Below are 22,596 nucleotides of genomic sequence, written 5' to 3' on the forward strand. Positions count from 1 at the left end.
TTTAAAGCTTTCATTTCAATGAGAAGTTTATTGATTTTACTTATTGGCACAAAAATCCCCAGGGATATTGCAATTCCTTTTTAAAGTCAGCACAATTAGAAAAAGACATGCGTAAACGGTTGTAATATAAGGAATTCAAAGCTTCTAATAGAGCTTCTGTTGCAAACTTTTACAAAATAAAAACCCACTCGGATATGGTTTCTGGAGACAAATCATCTTAATACATTATATATAACAGCAGTACTTCCCAATACGTGTGTGACGGGTGTCCCTTTAAAGCAAAATCAATGTCTACTTGCAACCCAATCACCAGCTGTGTCCGGTCAAACAAATACTGATTTAAATTTCCTTGTTTAATTTAAATACCTTTTACAGTCCTCACGAAACAAACTATCAAGATTTACAATAAAAAGGCAAAGAGTAAATGAGTCTGAATATTGTGTGGTGGAAACATTTTTGTTTCTGCTTCTCTCATTTCTTAATCTTCTGGCAAACCTCTCAATTTATCTTTGCAAAGTCTTGTGGGGGTCCCGAGCCCTAAGGTTTGAACCACTATTACACTAATATATACACTGTGCAATAACATGTACATATCATTTTATTGTCACATGTATGGCTAAGCACACTATATATAATCTAGCAAAATCGTCCACTAGAAGTAGATACTAACAATCTGACCTGTAACAGGCTGGCTATACGTGTTCAAAGTTTCAAGTCAACTTCCCTGTATTTGTCAACACACTTGACCAATAAAGTTTATTCTGATTCCCATTAAATGAGGGTTTCAATGGTCTAACACACGTGTGTGTCCTTCATGTGAAAATATGCACGTGTCTCTTTCTACAGGATGTTATCATAGTTTATCCTCTGTCAGACAGACCAAACAATTAAAACCAGGTAATGAGATACGCTATTGGATTTAACACGTACCTTAAGATACTGAATGGCAATAAAGATACAGGAGTGACAAAAGGAGTTCAGTAAATAAGATTTATTTTGTTAGTCTGAAAATGTATAGCAAGTCATATAGTGCCCTGTAGTACAGTCTTAATTATCATAGTACAATTTACAGTTTGTGTTTTTGTGTCTCTATGTCAGTGTAGTGACAAAATATAAAGCATAGAAAAGCTGTGTTAAACAAACAGGGTCCGCAGGTATACCTTAGTGTGGTGCGGGTGCACAGTTAAAGGGTCGTTTAACAGAGGAAGTGATTCAGACAACAGCACAACACAGAAACCGAGAAATCAACTGACCCTTCAGCAGTAATAAGTGATCATTATATCATTTATTGCACAAGCCAATCTGTATAAAGATATTCTAAAACAAAAAGAAAACACTTTCACTTCATCTAAAACGTATAAATTAACAAACTTAATTTCAGAATAAAAGTAGATTCATGGAAGATTTGTGTTTCTGGCATATTCTCTAATTCCCTCATACCATTAGATTATACTCAAGCATACCTCACCACACACACAAGCACACACACCAGGCTTATGCCCCTGTGTGCTCAAACACACATACATACAAACACCAACACACACACACACATAAAATAACAAGAAATGCAGAAAGAAGGGCTTGATCAAATCCATGATAGTCTTCCCATTCAGCAGCAGCAGATCTTCATCCATAAATACCCGAATCATTCACACGCGTAACCAAGGCTGTGGAGGTACAGATAGGAAATCAATTAATCATCCAATCAGCGATGAAGAATCGTATGTCATGTGTGTTTAAGGGCAAGAGGACTTTAGCGAGTGGAAGTATCCTCATAAGGTAAACGGATGCTTACAGCCGCTTTTGAGTCTTCTTTGTCCAAAACCTTTTGCGCTTGGTCTGGAGAAAACTTCAGCATGGAGGTAATCACTTTGGCCATCGTCTGTGGATGAGGATCAAGCAAACAAACAAACAATAAATAAATAAGCTTGACAATACGATATAAAAAAAAAAGAAAAGAAGAGACTAGCTACCTTTGACACCATGACCTGTAACAATGGAGCTTGTTCTTTGACAATTAAAGCCCAAGAAACATTTAAAAAGAATCAAGTCCAGGCCTATCTACCAGGGTGCATGCCTTTCCCCATAAACACGAGGGATAATCAGAAACAGGGCCGCTGTGTAGGAAACCTAACCGCCCAACACTAAACAAGGCCAGCATGTCTTTAAATGGCAAATCTGCGTCATGCAAGATGTGTATGCTAGCAGGCAGCCTGGGGGGACATCCTCCACGCCGGGGTGGTCTGCCATGCTGCCATAAAGACTAACTGTTTGCCGAGGAGCTGGGACAGTCCCGCTGACTTTAGGACCAGGTCAAGCACTGTTAATTATAGATATCGCTGTTCGTTATACCCAAGAAGACTGGACACAACGTGACTTTTATACGACGTCCTAAACGCTAAACGTCTGCAACATGAAAAACAGAATTTAAACATTTCCTGAAGAAGCATCAAGCGCTTGAGCGTTGACTTATTGCTAATGTAGTTCCTGGTGTTTTCACAGTCAACCAACCAAGATGGAGACAGATATTCAATATCTGACATTCAGTAATATTAGAAAATAGGAACTAAAAAAAACAGAAAATTGAAGCATATAAAACAATCGCACGTTTTTAAAGTATCATAATGCAAGAAAATAAAAGGCATACTTTTGTTTCCCGTCCCATCATGTATTCAAACAACACCTTCCTCAGATACTCCGTCTCTGTAGGTGCACTGCTGTTGTATGCCGGTTCTGTGAAAACAAGCAAAAACAGCCATTTAATCATCCGAGACCTGGTCAGCCACACAATGGTGCATAATCAACAGGTCTCTCTGGTAAAAGAGATGCTGTAACTCATGAGACTTACTGCATAACAACAGCAACAAATAAATAAATACAAATAAAACATTGCTAAGAGATCTAAATCAGGACACATTTTTTAAAACTTGTCTAGTTTTAAAGTCAGACAAACATACAACAATGCCTGTCACTGTCAAACGCTCCAGCTGACTTCTGACACGTCATAAAAGAACAACAACCCAGAGCATCATGTTTGAGTTAGCAACCATATAGACAGAGCCACTTTCTGCACAGGTATGGGCTCAAATTAAGCAGCAACTATAAGCACAGGAAAGAACGGCAACGCTCAGCATGATCACACTAATACCACAAGAGTCAAAGAATGAACGCTCTACTTCCACGCCCAAAGCTATAACGCCACCATGCCTCTAACAACTATGAATGGGAAACTGTGCTATAGGGCTGGTAACACTTAAGACGACTGCTTCTACCACTGAAACACCCCCATCGGGTCTTCAGTACAGAACAACGCCCACTTGGTCTGCGCTTATCTGGGATTATCATTCAGACGAAGCTGAATGCCGCTGCATTGACCTGGAGAGACCGTGCGATTAGAGGAGAGGAAGTGGTGATAGAGAAGTCTTTGATGTCTTGTGTGAGGTTACTGGGTCACCAATAAATCCCACAGCCTTTGTCCTCGTGACCCCATGTTGATCCAGCGGAGCCGACCGCCCCACATGAACCCATCTCTAAACAGCCCTCTGAAGGGCCCTTCTACCTGAAAACCTCTTGTTCTTTAAGAAGATTCATAACGAGCGAAAGATGCTCTCACTGATGAGTACTGTAATCCAAAGTAACACAGGCCAGCGTAGGTACCGTATGTGTGTTGTAAGTAGTGGATTTGAGAAGTAAAAGTCTGTGTGGGAAACGTGAAGACCAAAATCTGCAAAAACCATTAAATCCAACGATGGGGTCTTCACCGCCCCCTTGTCTAACAGCAGATTCTCTTCATTACACCAGCAGGGAAGCTCTAAGAGGAGGGTCCAACTCACTCAATCTCCCCCATCTCGCTCTCACACACACACACACACACACCGCTCGGTTTATGATGTACTTGGGGATTCTGCGTCGACTTACAGTCAGCACCCAGAGGCTTACCTTAACCACAGCGGTTATTTGTCTCACCCTAACCCTCACTAGATGTAGACCACCTCTCTTTTGAACTAACCTTAACCAAACCCTAATTATAGCCGCAGCTCTCCTCTTAACCAGTAAGCCTTCTACCGGGCTAAGTTGGCTTAAATGTTCTCAAAAGCATATTTAAACCAGACCATCTCTTGTCCTATCTCTGATCCATGAAGCGATGAGGGGGCTGGCAGATCAGGCAGACTGGTAGTGTTATCAAAACACCACCTCTGAGATCCTACAGAGCAGCTACTCTAAAAACAAAAATCCCCATTACAATACCACAATCCATGTTTCCCATGGTATGGCACCGTGTTTAAGCATTTTGCGTGGCATCTTTGTTGTGCTGAGCGAACAGGAAATTGGCTCAAGAAGCAGAACTAAGTGATTCACGGTGTTAACGTTACCTGTAAATGTGCTCCCGAGGTGAGTTACAACAGTGGTCCGGGGGAAACATTTAATCTTGTCCTCAAGCGAGTGAATCTACCGTGGAGAAACAAACGGCGCATGCACAGATTAATCATTTACAAAAAAAAAAAGCTATTTGACCCCAGTGGGTTCATCCTATGCATTAGCCTAATTTAGCATTTTGTTATCATCCTCGGGGGATGTTTGTGAGAAAAACTGTGGGAGGCATTGCTGTGATTGTTTATGGGGTTAAACCAAATGTAAACAGATGTGCTTTGTAATTAAGTTGATGCAGCAGGAGAGCAGTGGCTCCTCTTGCTGGAGGCCACCCGAAGTCCTGGGAATACACTTCATGGGATTTGCTGTTCACTTGAAGAGGACACCCGAGGCCCAACACTCACCCTCTCAACGAAGCCCTGCTCCTTCAGACGAGCCTCGCTCAGCAGAGTCGTCTTCTCGGCCAGTACAGCCTGAGGTAGAGAAGGACGGAACATTACCGCCGGTGAGAACTGGACGGTTTATGGTGGAACAAGTAATGCAAAGCACCAACACATGTGCCTGTCAATGACACATGTTTTATGAACCAAACAATTGTTTTACAGTCGTAATGGACTGGGATAATAGGGACAGTAAAAGCAGTGAAACTGGAGCCAGCGAACATACCTGTAGTTCTTCTGCGCTCATCTGTGCCCAAAAGAAGAAGAAAAAAAAGGGAAGATACTGTATGTTACAATAGAATAAACAAATACATGTGTAGTGAACAATATTAATATTAATATGAAGACGTCCCAAAGGGCTGAGAGACGGACAGACACACTGCTGGTTTTTGGTCTGTGAAATGTTAACGACCGTACAGAACAACACCTGTCTTATCTTTAATTGCACAGCACAATCAAAAAGGACCCAGTTGCGTCTGCACAGACAGTCTAAACTGGACTTGTACTTGTGAAAGCGTGTTGCTCTGATGTCTCTTTGGAGAGACACACTGACCCAACATCTGAATGAATTATGGTTTGTGAGGCCTGTAGTAAGGAGAGGCCTCCCGCAGCATGAACCCATACAATACACTCAAAGTTATTACCTCACCGGGGAAGAATGCAACAGAAAGAGCAGCATAATTCTTTGTGTTTGCGTTGTGTTGGACACGATGTAAAGGTAGAAGAATCTGTGCCGGGGTCTCATGGCACCTCAACACCTGGGTAAAAAACGTCTCCCTGGAGTACATTTGTCCTATCTGGCCCCTTTCCAGTGTGCACATCATGCCCGTGAGTATTGCTGGAGTATAAATCTAAAGCCCGGAATCACCTCGTACGATGATAATTGAGAACAGGGATTGAGGTTGGCTGCTGCCTCACAATCTCTGGTTTTTTTTTTTTTTTTTTCGAGGGGAACATTCCTGAGTGATTCGAACGAGCTCCACGGCATCCGGCGCTCTTTGGAGAGCAGCCACACGACTGGAGCCAGAGCGTGATCAGAGCGAAGTATGCGAGCAAACCGTCCCCGAGCTTTTAGGCGGAATCCTTCAATTACAAAAGGCAAGACGAAGGGGAAGATAACCGATCACTGCCAAAGTCTGTTAACATGGATGTGAGCTTTTCAAATAATAAGGTGTCTGGGACGACCTCGCATAAAAATACGTCCGGATCAGGAAGTCATTGAAAACGAGTAATTCTTCCATCAGACAGCTTCTTCCCAGAGGAGGGAAGAGATTTTAAACAGCCATTGTTATTTCATTCAGCCATCACAAAGCGACTCCACAATGACTGATGGTTTCAACAGCATCGCTGTATGAATTTAATCTAAACCTCCAGTCTCGTATATAATGGACTTTAATGGCTGCCGCTTTGATTGTCTACATCTGTGTAAACGCAAAAATGTTCCCAATGCATCGGCAGATGTTGGACCCGGTGAATATGTATGCAAATGTTTGTACCTCAGCGGGGTCGTTGCCCTTTGCTTGCAACTCCTCCAGTTCTTTCTGAACCTGCCACACTCTGTTTCCCATCTCCTCCTCTCGACTCTGGAAAAAAAAATAAAGAACGGCGGCTGAGTCATTTCCTACGTTTCATCTCAGCGTCACAGCTCAAGCATGTCGGTCTGATCGCCCACTGCCTTGTTTCAGACCTCCCAGCCCGAATTATATTTGGAGACAGTACGGGAGACAATTTTATACCAGACGCTGTTCTTCAGAAATCACTTGACCAGTTTCCAAATATAAATCATTCATTGATGATTGAGTCAAGTTTTTAGACCAGTGACTCCCCCAAGGAGGCCGCTGCCAGAGGAAATGTAGACAGATTGTAAAGTAGTGGAATTTATTATCTAATTTCTAATTTAATAACCACATATTAATTCAGCTAAAACATCCTAACAACGTGATTAAGAATCTTAATTAGTTAGCACATGAGAAGTGGAGTTATAACAGTTGAGATGAATAAAAATGTCTGACAAAAAGATGTTGGGAACCTCTGCTTTAGACTGCTGACGAGTGCAGTGATAGCTTCTAAATGGTTGGTGGGGTTCATTGATTTCTCAGGGTAAGCCGACTGTATAAAATGTTTTTCCAGCTTCATCTTTTTAGAGTACCTGTAAAACCTCTTCATATTTCTGAACAGTTCTGTGCAAATCATCCTCCTTCTCGCCAATCACCTTCCTCAGCTCAGTGGCTTCTTCGTGATGGCTCGTCATGAGCTCTGCCTCTACAGTCTGGGCCTTCGCTGGCTCGAGGAAAGGGGGGGGGGGGGGGAGAAAGCCAGAGTTAGCACTTAAAAAAAAAACACGATTCAAACCATTAAGGAAACAAGGAAACACGGCAATTCAGATGCAATGATCCGTTCATTTTTGTTTTCCGCCCAGTGTGGTGATTAAAAATGCATCATGTGTCCGTGTAGTTATTCCACCCTGCTGTTATACACGTAAGTTAATCATATTCACTTAGATTTTCCATTGTTATTTGGTCGTATACTGAAATGCTTTCACCACAGCAAAACACAGCGGTCTCAAGCACTTATGTCCCATGCTCTACGACACAGCAGTAAAGGTTCATGTCATGAAAACAGAATGACTTTCTTGCCGCCTCACCGATGGTCTCCTTCACTGCCGTATCAAGCTCCCGCTCTCTCAAAGCCATCTGCGTGTTGAACTCCCTCATTAAGTGCTTGAGAGCAGAATTGTGCTTCATCTCCACATCTTCCAGCTCCAGTCTATTAGAGCGGAGAGCAAAGGAAATGCAATAAATCATTTTGGGCACCACAGGCTTAAATACAATTCATTAATAACATGTCATCGTAGACTTACTTCAGCTTTTTCTCATTCTCCTCGAGCAGCTCTTTCTTCATGTATTCGAGGTCCTGTTCGTGCTCCTTCCTCAGGGCTCGAATGTCTTTCTGTAGCCGGACGAAGTCCTTGTGGATTCTCTCTTTCTCGTTCTTCAGCTGACTCAGGTCGCTCTTGAGAGACTCCGGAGAATCGCCGTCCACTTCCTGCATCGATGAGTGGTTTCCCGTCTCGGTCTGCATCACGCTCTTGGTTTCCTGGACGCTGCTACGTTCCACCCTCACCTCAGCCTCGGCTCCCGACGGATTCGGAAGCTGCTTAATAGCGGCCTGATGTTCTTCAAGCTGGGCATCCTTCTCGCATATTTCTTCTTTCAGGCGATTGATTTCTGCGAGATGGTTTCCATTCCGCTCTTCTGCTTCTTTCAGCTTTGCCTCAATTTCGTGGAGCGCCGACTCAGTTCCTTTGAGCTCCCCTTCCTGCGCTGCATCTCTCTGAAGCGCCGCCAACTTCTCTTCGTACGAGTTTTTCAATTCCTCTAAAGACTTTTCTTTCTCGAGCCTCTCATTACTCAGAGTCTGCTCAAGCCATTGCTGCTGCTCCTCCTTAAGCTTGACGAGAGCTTCCTCCAGTGTTTTCGTTTTCTCCTCCAACGTTTCTGCGTGTTGCTTGCCGGACGCCACGCTGCTCTCGGTTTCCTCCAGAATGGCCTGAAGAGCCTTCGCCGCCTGCTCCTTTTCCTCGAGCTGCGAGGTCAGCTGTTTCTTAATCTGAACGATTTTCTGCTCGGCCTTCTTCTTCAGCTCCGATACTTTCCGGGCGCTCTCTGCAGACAACTTCTCCTCAGCTGCCTTCACGCTCTCCTCTTTGCTCTTGAGGATCTCATCTCTCACCCTCTCAAATTCCTCCCGTTGACTTTCAAGCTGGCGTTTGCACTTTTGGTTGTCTTCCTCGAGGGAGCGGAGTTGTTCGACCATCTCCTGCTCCACACTGCCATTCTGAGTGCACTGCATCTGGGTCTGCTGCAGCTGCTCCACCAGCTCTCTCTTCTCATTCTCCCTGACGCCGTGTTGCTGTTTGAGGTCAGCTGTGAGTTGCTCGCACTCTTTCGTCTTTAAGGCTAACTGCTCCTGGAGCTCGCCGAGTCGACGGACGCTGCCCTCCAGCTCCGAGGTAAGACCGCTGACCTTCTGCTCCTTCTCGCTCAGCGCCTGGTCCATCTCAGACTTGCTGATGGACTGATTGTCGATGCTCGCCGTGAGCCCCCGCAGGGTTTCATTCTTCTCAGAGATTTCTCGCTCCAGCTCGTCGAGCCTGGTCTGCAGAGAGGCGATAGTGTTGTCATTCTGGGTGAACGTGGTCTCATACTCAGAGAGACTGTTCCTGAGTGCTTCTGCCTCCTCTAAAGCAGACTTTCTCTCCTGCTCTAACCTCTCAACGGCGTCCTGTGTTCGAGCAGCCGCCTGTTGTCTCTCCTCTTTATACTGCTGACTCAGCTGATTTATGGCTTCCTCCTTCTCTTTTACACTACTTGCGAGCTGATTTTTCAAGTCACCGGCGATGCTTTCCAGGTCACGGATATGCAACTCATTTGTTTTCATACTTTCCGACATGAGTCGGTTTGCTTCACTCAGCTCCTCAATTTGCAGAGCTTTCTCGTGGACGGACTGAGAACGATTCTCTTGGTCATGTGTTAAGGCTTTGACATGCTCCAGATGAGCGTTTACCTGAGCGGACATCTGTTCCAGTGAAATGCATAGATTCTTATTCTCCTCCGTCTGCTGGCGGAGGTTCTCCTCTAAAGTGCGGATTCTATCTACTTTGGTGAGGATGACGTTTTTGAGATTCACTACCTTCTTCTGACTGCAGAGCAGTCCGTCTTTCAGCTGCTTTAACCTACATTCAACTCTTTGACACAGCTCATTAGATCCACACTCCACTCTGGACTGAACCTCCTTGCAGTAGTGCTCCATTTGGTTTGTGATCGTAATTAACTGCTGCTGGAACTCTGCCTCCTTGGCTTGTAGCTGAATCGCAGTTCCCTCAATTTGTTTCTGCAAGTCCTTGCTTTCCTTAGATCTGGAGCCTTTCAGAGCTTTACACTGCTTCTCCGTTTCCTTCAACTTTCCCGACAAGGTCTTCACCTTCTCCCTGTTCTCTTCCTTTGTCGCGTTGAGCTCGTCTTGGAGGGAGCTTCTCTCGTTCAGAGCTTGGTTGAGGTTCCTCTCCACTGACTCCATTTGCTCCTTGAGCAACGCCTCACTTTGAGACAAACCTTCAAGCTTCACCGCCGCTTCGTTAAGCTCTTCCTGCAGCTTCTGCACAGTGGTTTCTCGAATAGCCAGGCCCTCCTTTAAATCCTTTATTTCACACCACACTTGCTCGTTCTCCTCCTTGCCTCTGCCGAGTTGCTGAGAAACGTCCTCCAGTTCCTGAGCCTTCTCCTGCAGTATGTGCGAGTGTTTCTCCATTAACTCTTCCTCCTGCTGTCCCAACTTCTCCTGCCAACGATGCTCCAGCTCCTCAACCTCATGCGTATGCGTGTTGTTGAGCTTCTCCACTTCTTCTTTGTGGTTGGCCTGCAGCTCCGACATCGCACTGCTGAGGCCTTGGGAACTTTTTTGGGACATCTCTACAATTTTCTCCTGTACTTGATGCTCCGTCTGCTGAAGCTCTCGGTCCTTCTTTGCGAGTTCCTTCTTCATGGTTTCTTCATTCTGCTGCAGCTTCTTCTTATAACTCTCGTGCATTTCTTTGGCCTTGTGTTTGATCTTTTCCATTTTTGTTTCCTGTGTTTTCAGCTTGTCTTCCAACTCAGTAATTGTCGTTTTCATCTTTTTCTCGAGGGCAGCTTTTTCGTCATCCAGCTGTTTCTTGAGGCGAGCGACTTCTTCCTGCTTAGTGTCGAGTTCTGCATTAAATGACTTCTTCTGCTCCGAAAGCTGCTTTTTGGTCTGTTGAAATTGTTCCTTTAGTTCTTGAAGCGCCTTCTCCTTTTGTTGACAATCGTTCTTTGCTACTTCAAACTCATGCTCCATATCTGTCAAATCCCTCTGACACTGATCAAGATCCTCGGACATCTTACTTAACTGTGCATTAGATTCCTTGAGGCTCCCACTTTCCAGCTGGGATTGTGACAAACACTGCTGCAGCTCCTCCAGCTCCTTGACTTTGACATTTAATTCTTGTACAGTGGATTTCGACTGTTTGTTTAGTGTTTTTTCTCTGAGCATGTGTTCTTTGATTTCCTTTTCCCTCTCTGTCAGAACAATCCTCAACGCGTTAAGCTCCTGCTTCAGAGTTTTCTCCATACCTCCAAGCGACTGCTCGTGCTCCTGTTTGATATTTGCGAGCTCTACATTGTGCTTCTCCACGTGATCCTGAAAACTCTTCTCGTGTTCCTGCAGGGCTGAACTATGAGCATCTTCAGCTGCCACCAACTTCCCCTCCAGGAGCTGTTTATTGTTCAAAGCCTCAGAAAGTTCAGCGGATACTGCCTCCAGCTCGGCCTGCTTTGCATCCAGTTTCTCCAAAGTTTTCTGGTTCATGTCTTCAACATGTGCTTGGAGCTGCAGGTCTTTATCTTTCAGAAGGGTCTCCACTTCAACTCTGTGGGTTTCCTTGAGCTGGGTTCGGGTGCCCTTGTGCTTTTCCAGCTGCTCCCGGTGCTTCTCCTTTAATGCAGAGATTTGCTCTGTGTGTTTATTCTTCAGCTCGTCCAGCTGACTGGAAAGTTCCTGGGAGAGACTTGATCCATCCTGTGAGATCTTCTCCAGAGTGCTCTCCAGCTCCAATACTCTCTGCAAGCACACAAGATCATTCGATGAAGTCACTGCAGTTAAACTATAAAAACAAATAGTCAATAATTAAGATATTTTAAACAGTATTTATTAACAGTACAATATTAAAAGTTTCAAGGGCAATGAGGGAGGTGTGTACATAACAAAAAAACACAGTTTTTAAAGTATTATAGCACTTGTGTTTACCCCTATTTCATGGGAAAATACTTTTAATATATGCTATTTTTGTACAATTAACATGGAAATTAACAAAGATTTGAGTAACAACAACAACTCACAGTTTTTGCAGCTTCCAGCTCCTGCTGTATCTCTTTAACCTTGTTATCAGCTTCAGTCCTCAGAGCTACCTTCTGTAGCTCTACATCCTCCAGAGCCAGAGAGGACTGCTGCTCCTGCTCATTTCCTAACTGGGCAAACTCCTCTTTGCATTGCTCCTGAACACACAAGCAGCACAAACAGATCACATCAACATTCAAAAGTGATTATCATCTGATTTAGTTGACTATGTTGTGAAATTAGATGAATGAAAACCTTTGGCACGTACCACAGCTTTGTTGATTCTGACACTCGTCTCTTCTTCTTTAGCAGCCAAAGCTTCACTGTGGAGTTTTTCCATATTGGCGACCGTTTCCTCCGATGATTTCTAATAATGCCAATAATAATAAATCGGATTTATATGTGCTTCACTGTGTTATCAAAGACACTTTACAGCATAACATACATTATAAAATGAATCAAAATACATTTGCCTTGCAGTTTCCTCCATGTCAGTAGCAGAAGTTTGAATGTTTTTAATAAGCGTTTGCTGTTTCCTATTATTTTTTCTGATGTAAACACTTCTATTAAGTGACTACGACAGCTGATGTGGTAATGACATTCAGTCTCTGACCTTCATGATGGTGACGACCTCCTGTTTGACTCGTGTGAGTTCCTGCTGCAGACTCTTCCTCTCTTCCTCACTGGCTCTTTCAACGTCCTTCACTCGCTCCTCCAGCTGAACCTGCAGCTGTTTTCGGGCCTCGTCCGCCCTCTGAGCCACGCCCAGCGCTCGTTCAAGTTCTTCAAATGCTTTGATAAAAATATATATCATCAGCATTTCCAGACGAGACCTTTACATGTTCACTTACAGAAGTGGATTCCACTCACCTGATTTCTCAGCCTTTTCTTTCTGTTCCTGTAATTCTTCCTTCTGGACGGTGGTCTGCTGCAGCCTGGAGCGGAGCTGTGCAACCTCCTCTTCTTTCATTTCCAGGGTCTCGTGCATCTGGCGCTTTGTCTCAGCGATCACCATTCCCTGAAAGCCATCAAACATTATCAACTGTACGGTCGGAGCAAATGAACTGACACACCGATATTGATGTTGATTTGATGAATGCTATCTCGGTATTTTACACTCGAACGCAAGCTCAAGTGTCTCTAATTGTTTTTGACTTCAAGTGCTTTCAGCATTCCTCACACAGATCTCATGAGCTGCTGTCCATCCTGCAGAGCTGGGGTCAAAGTTTAAGAGAAACATTATTGGACGACAAAGTGTCTGACTTCTTTACTTCGTGGCAGAGCCCAAAAAATAAAAGTCATGTCTGAATCAGCAGGACCTTCATCAATCAAGATGTGACTAAAGCCTGAACAACCGCTCACTCACCTTGTCCTGCTCCAGCTGTTCAATCAGGTTCTTGGCATCACGCAGCTGAGTGATCAACTTCGTCTTTTCTGCTGTGTGCACTTCCTAGAAACACAAACAGTTTGACAAAATTACAAATGAGAATGTCCTGAACTTCACGCAGAGCCATTTCGGATCCAGCGTCGGCTTTTTGCTCAGATAACTTCAAAATGAGATGTTTTCTCTACCACCCAGGATGCCTCACCCACAAGCCAAATAACCAGAGAGTGCACACAAGCCCAGCTAAACCAACAAGTCGGCCCAAATTACAGCCCAGTTTTAGCAGCAGCGGCGTGTAGTAGCTGTGTAACCAATGATTACAGAACAGGAAACGCTGCACTGTCTGTATTTCTCCGTCGTTTGATCCGTGTGTGCTGCAAGGCATGAGTGTCTATGCAGACGAATTGCACAAATGAAGTTTTACTGTAAATATACAAAACAAAAAGACAATACAGCGTACAATACTCTCTCAACCAGACTGTAAACGATACATTCAAAAGTCCCTGAGCTGAAGGTCTGGAATCTTAAGACAGATGGTCTGTTTTATGGGATATTTGTCTGAGGAAGGAGATGAGCACAGCACCACCCAGCAGTTCCAGGATGCCTTCATGCTGCTTAAGAGGGCTGAACGCCTGTTAACCTCTGCTTTTCCTGACACAGGAAAGGCTCTGTTCCCAAACACACAGCACATTCAACGCAACAATTATGGCAAAAAAAAAAAAAAATGACGACAAGTCGATCGTCACGCATGACGGGCAAGCTGTCTATTATTACAAACCGTGTCTTTGGAACAACAAACATTTCTTATCAGACGCTGCCAGATCTACATACTGCTGAATCTAAATCTTTTGAAATCAATGAAAACAGCGGTTCAGTCACGCTGACATGACATGAACCGCCGGCCCTGGAGCTCCGTCAGAGAATTTGGATGTTCGGACTCTGAGAGACCAGAGCAAGCCTCTGTGTCCCTGAGATAATTGACTCGCATTATCAGTGGACCGTTAAGACTCCAGCAGAGACTTTTGCAGCACAACATTAATTACCCTGAACAGTAACGACAGTGTTCTCAGCCCAGCCTCATTTTTGATCAACCCTGTCTTGCATGACTATGGTCAACACTCCAGTATCATTGCTGTTGAACACGGGTTAACCACCTTCATCTTCTCCAGCTCCTGCAGTCTCTCCTGCAGCTGCTGCTGCAGAGTTTCGTTCTCGATGCCCAGCTGGGCGCTGCGCTCCTTGTGTGTTCGCATCACTTCTTTGCACTTCTGCAGCAGGTTCTCCTGCCTCTTCACTCGCTTCTGCAACGTCTCCATAAGTTTGGTTGGATCACTGCTGCCCTCTCCTGCCCAGAACATAAAATGCACTCGTTAAAAAAAGGAAATAATACTACACCTACACAGAAATAGTTCTGACATAATTCTCAGAAACACTAACTTGTGCGCTTACTTCTAACCAAAATACTGATCTACATAAAGAGTTTGCTTGCCTTCAGTGGCTTCAGGCTCTACTCCTTGCTCCTTCAGAGGACTTTGTGTGGAGGAGGTCGAGTCTGAATTTGCATCTTCAGATTGAGGGACGTCACCCTCGGGTGGCACAGCACCGTCAGAGACCACCGTGGCTCGTTTCTTCAACAGAGCAACCTGTTAGAAAGAGCAAAAAACAGTAAGTGAAATAAACATTTGTCTGAATTCGAACAAATCCGGTCTTATTCAATTTCATTTTGTAAATGTAACTTTTAATACACATAACACCACTTATTTTTTCTTTGTCGTTTATGTTTTTATTTGTACTGTTTTGCAAATATTGCAAGTGCACAAAAGAGGCCGAGCCAATTTCTATGGTTTAAGTTATTATGTCACAACAAAGAATAATGTTAAGTTAAATTGTGTCTGGGATTTAATGTAAAGTGTTGCCACATTTATTAGTTGATCACTGCAGAAAAATTACTATATGGAATTCCTTCAAAGCAATTAATTTCTTTGACGTCTTTAACATTTCTATCTCTTCGTTAATCAGCCATGTTTAATCAAAGTCTTGTACATGTCTTTTTTTCCAACACTGTTTTTTATTGAGCTTGAAAAACACAATCACATGAGAGGCCATACAAAGAATAATAATTATACATTCGTAAGAAACCATCACCACCTCCACGCCTCCATCCGTGTCTCACCACTCACCTGTGTTTGGAGCACAGTGATCATCTGGTCCTTCTCCTCCAGCGCAGCATCAAAGTCCTCTTGTAGGTGTTTCTTGGCCTGCTGGTCCATTTGTAGCTCCTAGAAGTCATTCAATATGCTCACTAACGCGTAAATGATTCACAGATACCGACCTAGAGAGATGACAACATAGAGCCATTACCTCCCGCAGCTCCCCTATCCTGCGGAGAGCTTTATCTTGACTCTGACTGAGGATGACCTGAAGGGAAGGAAACAGAAATCTGATCAGTTCAGGATGCCACATATCTTCAATCCCCTGAACATCATATCAAAAATAAAATAGAAGCCGACGTGGAAGTAACTGAAGAAATTACCTGCGTTTTTTCTTTATCTCGTTGCACCGTTCGGTACGCAGTAACCAGCTGTGCCGTTAAGGAGTGGAGGTTAGTAAAAAGGGGGAAGAAACAGAGAGAAAGAAAGAATGAGGATACATCAAAGTAACTAGAGTTATACACTTCTATGGCTACACGATAAAGAGGTTGACAACTTAACATCCGAGTCTTCTGGGAGCCGCTCACCTCCGAGTACTTCCCTCTGTACTTCCCCAGGCTCCTCTCCACTCTAAGCAGTCGGTGCAACAGCTGCTCTTTGGAAAGGGACTCTGCACTTCCTGGTGGCTCCTCAGCCTCGCTCTCGATATCCGAGGGGGGATCGTACGAGGGGGCGCCCGGGGACTCGTTCTCTCCCAAAGGTGTCAGGGATTCACGCGACGAGCTTCGGACCAGGTTTTCTTTAGACGGAGAGCGGAACAGGTTTTCGGCCCGACTGGCACCACCGCGAATCAACGACTCCATCGAGGGAACCCTCAACTGTAGCTTCTGGGCAAATGACGTCTCCTCTCTCTGTTGGGAGGATCAAGACATCGCATGCAAAGCTAATTTTAAAACAAAGAACGAGCGAGAGCCTTAGAACATTAACGAAGATCATATGGGTGACAAACGCACATGAGGAGAAGCACTTCCATCCCCGTTGATGCTACCTCTGGGAGATCTTGCTGCTCCTTTAGGGGTGCTCTGCAGATAAAGTACATGATGAGACAAAGGGACAACCGTGCCAGAGGGCTTGTCCTGGACCAGTTAGTCATCCACACCCAGCGGGGCTCTCCCTGATTACTCTGGAGGAAGCAATATTAGAATTGCTGGGAGCAATGCAGGGGCAATGGGTACCCTCATGCAACTTGGAAAAAACAGAGAGGTTAAATACATAAAAAGAAGGCATCTCTACCGTACATCAAACAAAAAGGGTTAAGACTAGACTACAGAACAGCCATGAGGTCAGAACAAACAAGACAGTTAAAAGTCAAGAAGGACAGCCGGTGTTTGAATTAAAGATGCTTGGCAGTGCCGTGTGCAGCTTGTGTTACAAGAGAATCGTAATTTAAGTGGACGTTTAGCAGCTTAGTTGGTTTAGTCGACTTGTTAGAAGCAGGATCAGGATAAGCAAATGTTCTCCTCCCTTGTCCAGCTCCGAGCTACTCCTTCCTCTGGATTACTGTGCAATGCAGTCAACACGTCTGTCCTGTTTCTTGAGGAAAAGTTCTTGATGAGATGTATCGTCCAGGATCTGTTTTCGCTTACTAAGCAGCAATGGTCATTGTAGTGTTTCTTATGTCAGGGATTTAGATTTAAAAGCAAATGATTGAACGTATTTTCATTCTGCTGTGTATAGGGGCAGCTGCTTGGTTTAATGAGCGTGTAAATGTGTGTCAATAGAGATAAATGAGTACAAAGGAAGCGCTCATTTCACTGTAAGTGATGCTATCTAGAAGGGTAAATACTGATGAAGTTTCTAAGTAAACTCCTTATTTAAACAAGCCTATACCTCACTGCTCACTTCATTCTCACTGGTTTATGTGAATAGCTACTACTTCATTACGCGTCTAATCCTACGTAGAAGACTTGAATCTCTCTGCTGTCTTTCAGTACCAAGCACACCACGTCCCAATCCTCACAGACAACAATCAACTGATTAAAATCAAAGTGGTTGTGGATCCAAGATCATGTTACTCACAATAGTATTTACGACTACTACAACCTTGATCAAGTACCAACACAAACATAATCCCAAGAGACAGAGAGATTCCTTAAATTTAGCTCGTCAAATGACAAAACAAGTTTGTGCCTCCAAAATAAAATGTAAAAACCAACAAAATGAGTGAATGAATGGGATGGTTTGATGGGATTACTGTCATTGGACGGAGTGAGGACATGTTTATAATACCTGAATAAGATGTAGATGGACCACGACAAAGACATTGACATATTTAAGATATTTGTGGTGATAATAATGACACTGGTGGTTTTTGTAGCTGCAACACATTCAAATTCTCCAGACTGCAGAGCAATAATCCTTTGATCTCTAAAGTCTTTTACACTTCATATTACAAGTTACATTGAATATATCTTGGACATTTGAATAGACATATGAAATGTTAGCAAAATGATTTTAGTGTCTGCATTTAGAATGTGATGAATTGTTTTAAATGTTCTTTTCTTCTAGTCTTCTGACTGCCTCCACATATGAACACACATCATCTAGTTTTAGAGCTCCACAAGCGCATCTACAAAACGTGCTCTGGTCTTTTTGTTTATTTGGAAAAGTTACAAACAATTTAACATTTCAACTGCTTAAATTGCCTGCCCATAGCTTGTCAAATGAAAACGGCAACTCTCCAAATAAACAGACTTGTGGGGCGAGGGAACAAAGGCCATCAGGCAACATAACAGGGTGTTGGGGGTCTATAAGGCAAGCAACTAAGGACACCTAAAAACAAGGGGGCAATACTTCCTTCTGTGACAGATTAGAAGAACTAAAAGGTAGGGCGATACACCAACATACAGCAGAAGGCACACAAGCTTCTATCCCACAATGTAAACCAGAACGCCCATCGGATGCACGGTTAGCCTAGATATGAGATGCCTTCTTGTTGCTAAATCCAAAGGAAACAGGAGACAGAGAGCAGGGAACAAGCTGTTCCTACTTGGGCCACAGTCCTCTACCGAGTCCCCAGAGGCATGGAGACGGGAGGAAGGAACGGGGCAAGAGGAGGAGGAGGAGGAGGATGAGGAGGAGGAGACACGAAGTGAGGACAAACTCACCACACTGGCTACCTGGGCCGTTTGGGGTTGTTTTGAATGGTCCAGAGCAAAGATAGTATACTCAGAGAGAAAAGCGGGCTCGGCTATCATCCCGGCCAGCATCTGACCCCCGTCAGTGCAGTAACGGGACGAAAGGTGGGGGAAGGAGAGGAACACAGAGAGCAATGAGAAAAACAACACCATGAGTGTGAAACAGCGCTGAAGGGAGTGTCCAGCCAGACGGCCCAGACGAGGCTGGCCGAGAGAGACTGAGATGAATGGGTGGATGGAGAGAGAGAGAAAGAGAGAGAAGGAGAGAGAAATACAGGGATAGAGAGAGAGAGAGAGAGAGAGAGAGAGAGAGAGAGAAGGACAGACAGACAGAGGGAGAGAGGGAGAGGGAGAGAGAGAGAGAGAGATGGAGAGAGAGAGAGAGAGAGACTACAAGGAATAGGAAGAAAAATAAGAAAAGTGGGAAAGTGAAACACTCAATCAACATTAATGTTGTGAATAACAGTTTGACATCTCTGCATGTAGACGTAAGTTATGATGTTGTCAAAAAAAAAAAAATTTGCCAAATCTGCCCCTAATAAGCAAATAAACACTCTCAGAGATGTCAAAGTGTTAAAGATTTGTGAGGTGAAGAAATATGCTGCGGTGATAAGAAGTTGAGGGCCCATCATGGGCCCGAGTTACAAACAACACACATGTGCCTCCAAAGGATGAGGAAGAAAGTAGAGGATAAAAACCTGAGATATAAAGGGGCACTGGCACTATTCCAGCTCGGAGTCTGGCAGTGATGAAATGTAAAAAAACGTGTCATGGATGAGTAATTAAGGCCTTTTTGTTTTAATCTGAAGATCAAACGGGCATGACTGTAAACATCCATATCTCAGCTGTAAAATAGATTCACGGTTGTTGCATCATCAATCTTACGGTCACGGTCGGTAACTCAGTGCCAGTCTACCTCCGTCTGGTGAATCAAAGACGTATTGTATAACCGTGGCCATATCCACTGGCGAAACATATCACAACAAATCAACAGAGAAAGGAAAAACACGGAGAGAATGTTACATCAATTATTCATACACATGCTGCATTATGGTCTGCCCTCCACCATTAAAACGCTGTTCCCAATATGTCTAAATGAGAATCTCTTTTGACAGTACGGTGAAGAAAAATGACTCGGGTGTCATTAAATAAAAGCTATATACGTATATATACGTATATATATATAGATCTATATTTATGTGTGTGTGTGCTCTTAAAGATGAACAGCAAAATGTCCTGAATTTTATCAAAATTTCAAAGTCATTGTCGCATGTAATGATGAGACCATACCTGTATATGATGAGATTGCAGTGCTGATCACTCTACAAAAGCCGTTATCACGATGTTATTCTGGCTCATAAGAACGCTGTGTGGACAGATTGTCATTTGTTGCCTGAAGTAATTCCAACAGCTGCGATTCAGGAAATGCGCTCAGGGAATTAGTGCGTTGACTAATGTGCATATTTTGTCATATTAACAAATTATGTTCAGTCTGGAACAGAGAGCTGAGAGTATTTTATTTGAAAGTAGATAACGAATAGTGGACATTAGTAGCCTACACTCTGCCTACAAGCCTACAAAACTGAAAGGTCACTGACTTGCACTAAAGGACTGGTTTGTTATTGAGGGAGCATTCAGCGTAACAAAACACATGACAGACAGAAACATGACTCTGCTTTTTGAAAATTAGAATATAAGCTGGGGAGAGAACATGGCATCTCTGCGGGCTGCAGTTTGAGCTCAAAGATATTAAAACATATCTATCAGAAGCTGACCCCATGCTCACCTCTCTGTCACCGCTAGAGGGAGAGCCATCGTAATGAAACGGGGGGGTTTGACTGCCGCGCCGCTCTCCACTGCCCATCTGTTAAAATAAATAAAATAGTGTTGGTATTAAAAACACAGCATCCCTATCCCCAAACTACACACTCACATCTATGCTCTTTTTGAGAAAATCAAGTTTTCTGGCTCCCTGACATACAATTATTTGATTGACCCCTTTATATTTGCCTAATCTAACTTTTCTTGTCAGTGTACCCAACTGATTGTCTATCTTCACCTTTGAACCCAATCTGCTTTTGCATTTTTCGGCAAGACAATGAGTGTGATGACCTGCAGACAAAAACAAGCAGCAAACTGAAGTCCACACAGGGGACACGGTGCATAAAGAGCAAACCAAACCGTTAACAGAAAGTCCACAGAGCAATGCCACTAAAAAACACTGAAATCATACACTATACCTCTAAAGAGGCCAAATAATCTTTGTTCAAAACACAGAGGAATACTCAATAAATTGTGTCATTATATGCAAAATAATGACAAGCTGCAGTTGCATTTAAGGACAGGTTGAACCTGACCAGCAGGGTATTGATGAACCCAGAGTAAGTTATACTGGAAACTGCAGTTAAGCAGGAAACAATTATTATTTACTTTAACTTCTACGTTGAATCCTCGTTTCTCTGGTGTTGGCACTGGCTGGATTTGCATATGTCAAATAAAGCTGCAAGCAAACATCCACTTTCAGCCAATGCAAGCAACATAAAACAGACCCGCCCATACTGCCTGTGTCTATTATAGAAATCATGACTCGTGTTTTGGCCACAACGAGGTTCACAGTTGGCTGACTTGTTTTATTTTCTACCCGAGATGACGTGGTGAACCAGTTACAAGTTTTCTTGAACGCACCTTACTAACAGCAGCTGATGACAGCTAAGTTGGGATGCTACATTACTTAGCATGGCGCTAACGTTTAGAGGAGAACAAATGGGCCAACTGAGAATATAAGTAACTGTTAAACGATCGTTGACACCTTATTAAGATGTGTCAATGAGATATTACAAAGAATCGGTTTCTAAATGTGAACCATGACGTCTGCGAAGCGACAGCTAGCTTCCTTCGATAGCCCCTCAGCAATGTAAACAGACGTTAGCTTAGCTCGTTAGCTCCTATCAACACAACAACTAACCTGGGCCTGCTGGGGCGACTGCGCATTCCTCTGCGGGGACTGCTCCTCATTTATCTTCTGTTTAAGTTTTTTAAACATCTTGTCACGCTGGTGTAGCTGACAGCTGATGAGCCGATAACTTCTATCCGGCGGAGATGTATTTTGTTAAGCTTAGCCGGACAGCAAGTCCTCAGTGCTAGACTTCCTTGTTCGCTTCTGATATCCAGCAGGTGACGGAGCTCTCTGCGCATGTGCGGCCAACGTGGAGGAAAACTGAAACGTCAGAGTTAAAGGGTCAGTCCGGGCTAAATTAGCTACAGCGCCACCCTTAGAGAGGACAAGTGCTCCTGTGATTTTCCAGGAAACTGGCTTACTGGTATTAGCCTACCATAAGTGAATGTTTTATATTTTGCTGCCCATTAGTAGTTTGAAGTGGCACTTTATTTACTAAAGGCAAAGCAACTCCTGAAAACCCTTGATGTCATAGGCTGGTATGAAAAATATTGTTACACATCAGTATCGTATGAACATGCCTTTATAACATATTTTTTTATATGGGGGAAACTTAGAACATAGTTGACCTAACTGGTTACAGGAGTTTTCAATGCAGTGGCTTCAGAAAGATCCTGTTTCAAAAGTTTAGTGATGGCGCTACATACTTTGTTGTACTCATGCAAAATTGTATAGGATGTATATTACATGCCTATATATGTATATCATGATATCAGTTAAAATACCTCAAATACCTCTCTTTCTTAACCCTTCTATTATCTTCATCGGATTTGTCTTAGTACCTACCTGCAAGTCTTTAAACTTTAAAAACAACCCTGCATGCCTCAATAATGAATATGAAAGCTAAATAAAAACTACTGCAGGGTCCTTACTTGGACAGAAGAGGACACTGTTTCAATGCGTTTTAATAAGTTGCTACAGGCCAGTTCAAAGCAAAAATACCAAGACTTACATAATGTGTCATACTGTATGTGCTATCCAGTTTTTATAGTCGGTACTACGTTCCCCTGCTAAAAGACAATTAATTACTCTCCCTTCATTCTTTGGTGGCATCCCTAAAACTGAATGTCACAGGGAAAAGCTGCAGAGTCACACAGTGTTGCCAATTTAGCTCCTCTGGTAATTAATTGTGCTGCTACACCTTAACGGTTCCAGTGTCAATAGAAAATATTTTATTGGGTTT

General features: G+C 43.5%; 1 protein-coding gene across 7 annotated transcripts; it reads right to left on the reverse strand.

Moving 5' to 3' along the window:
• Positions 1-1,266: 1,266 nt before the first annotated feature.
• On the reverse strand, positions 1,267-21,637 carry golga4 (golgin A4). Of its 7 annotated transcripts, XM_076077216.1 has the most exons (25): positions 21,423-21,637; positions 20,244-20,321; positions 18,428-18,529; positions 16,274-16,342; positions 15,848-16,171; positions 15,644-15,691; positions 15,472-15,528; positions 15,291-15,389; positions 14,600-14,753; positions 14,265-14,455; positions 13,093-13,176; positions 12,597-12,744; positions 12,340-12,518; positions 11,995-12,093; positions 11,729-11,884; positions 7,672-11,450; positions 7,456-7,577; positions 6,961-7,091; positions 6,308-6,394; positions 5,038-5,058; positions 4,776-4,844; positions 4,374-4,449; positions 2,648-2,733; positions 1,796-1,882; positions 1,267-1,667 (listed from the first exon to the last, which is right to left on the reverse strand). In XM_076077216.1, exons 1-25 carry the CDS (start codon positions 21,498-21,500, stop codon positions 1,650-1,652), a joined length of 6,342 nt encoding a protein of 2,113 aa, XP_075933331.1. In that variant the 5' UTR covers positions 21,501-21,637; the 3' UTR covers positions 1,267-1,649. The 7 variants fall into 7 exon arrangements, with proteins under 7 accessions (XP_075933331.1, XP_075933330.1, XP_075933332.1 ...); XM_076077215.1 differs by having other exon boundaries at positions 1,267-1,882; positions 21,432-21,637; XM_076077217.1 differs by having other exon boundaries at positions 1,267-1,882; positions 7,024-7,091.
• Between the last annotated feature and the right edge of the window lie 959 nt (positions 21,638-22,596).

The sequence above is a fragment of the Anarhichas minor genome, unplaced genomic scaffold (genome assembly GCF_050575085.1).
Source record: "Anarhichas minor isolate MPS153535 unplaced genomic scaffold, ASM5057508v1 ptg000058l, whole genome shotgun sequence".
NCBI lineage: Eukaryota > Metazoa > Chordata > Actinopteri > Perciformes > Anarhichadidae > Anarhichas > Anarhichas minor.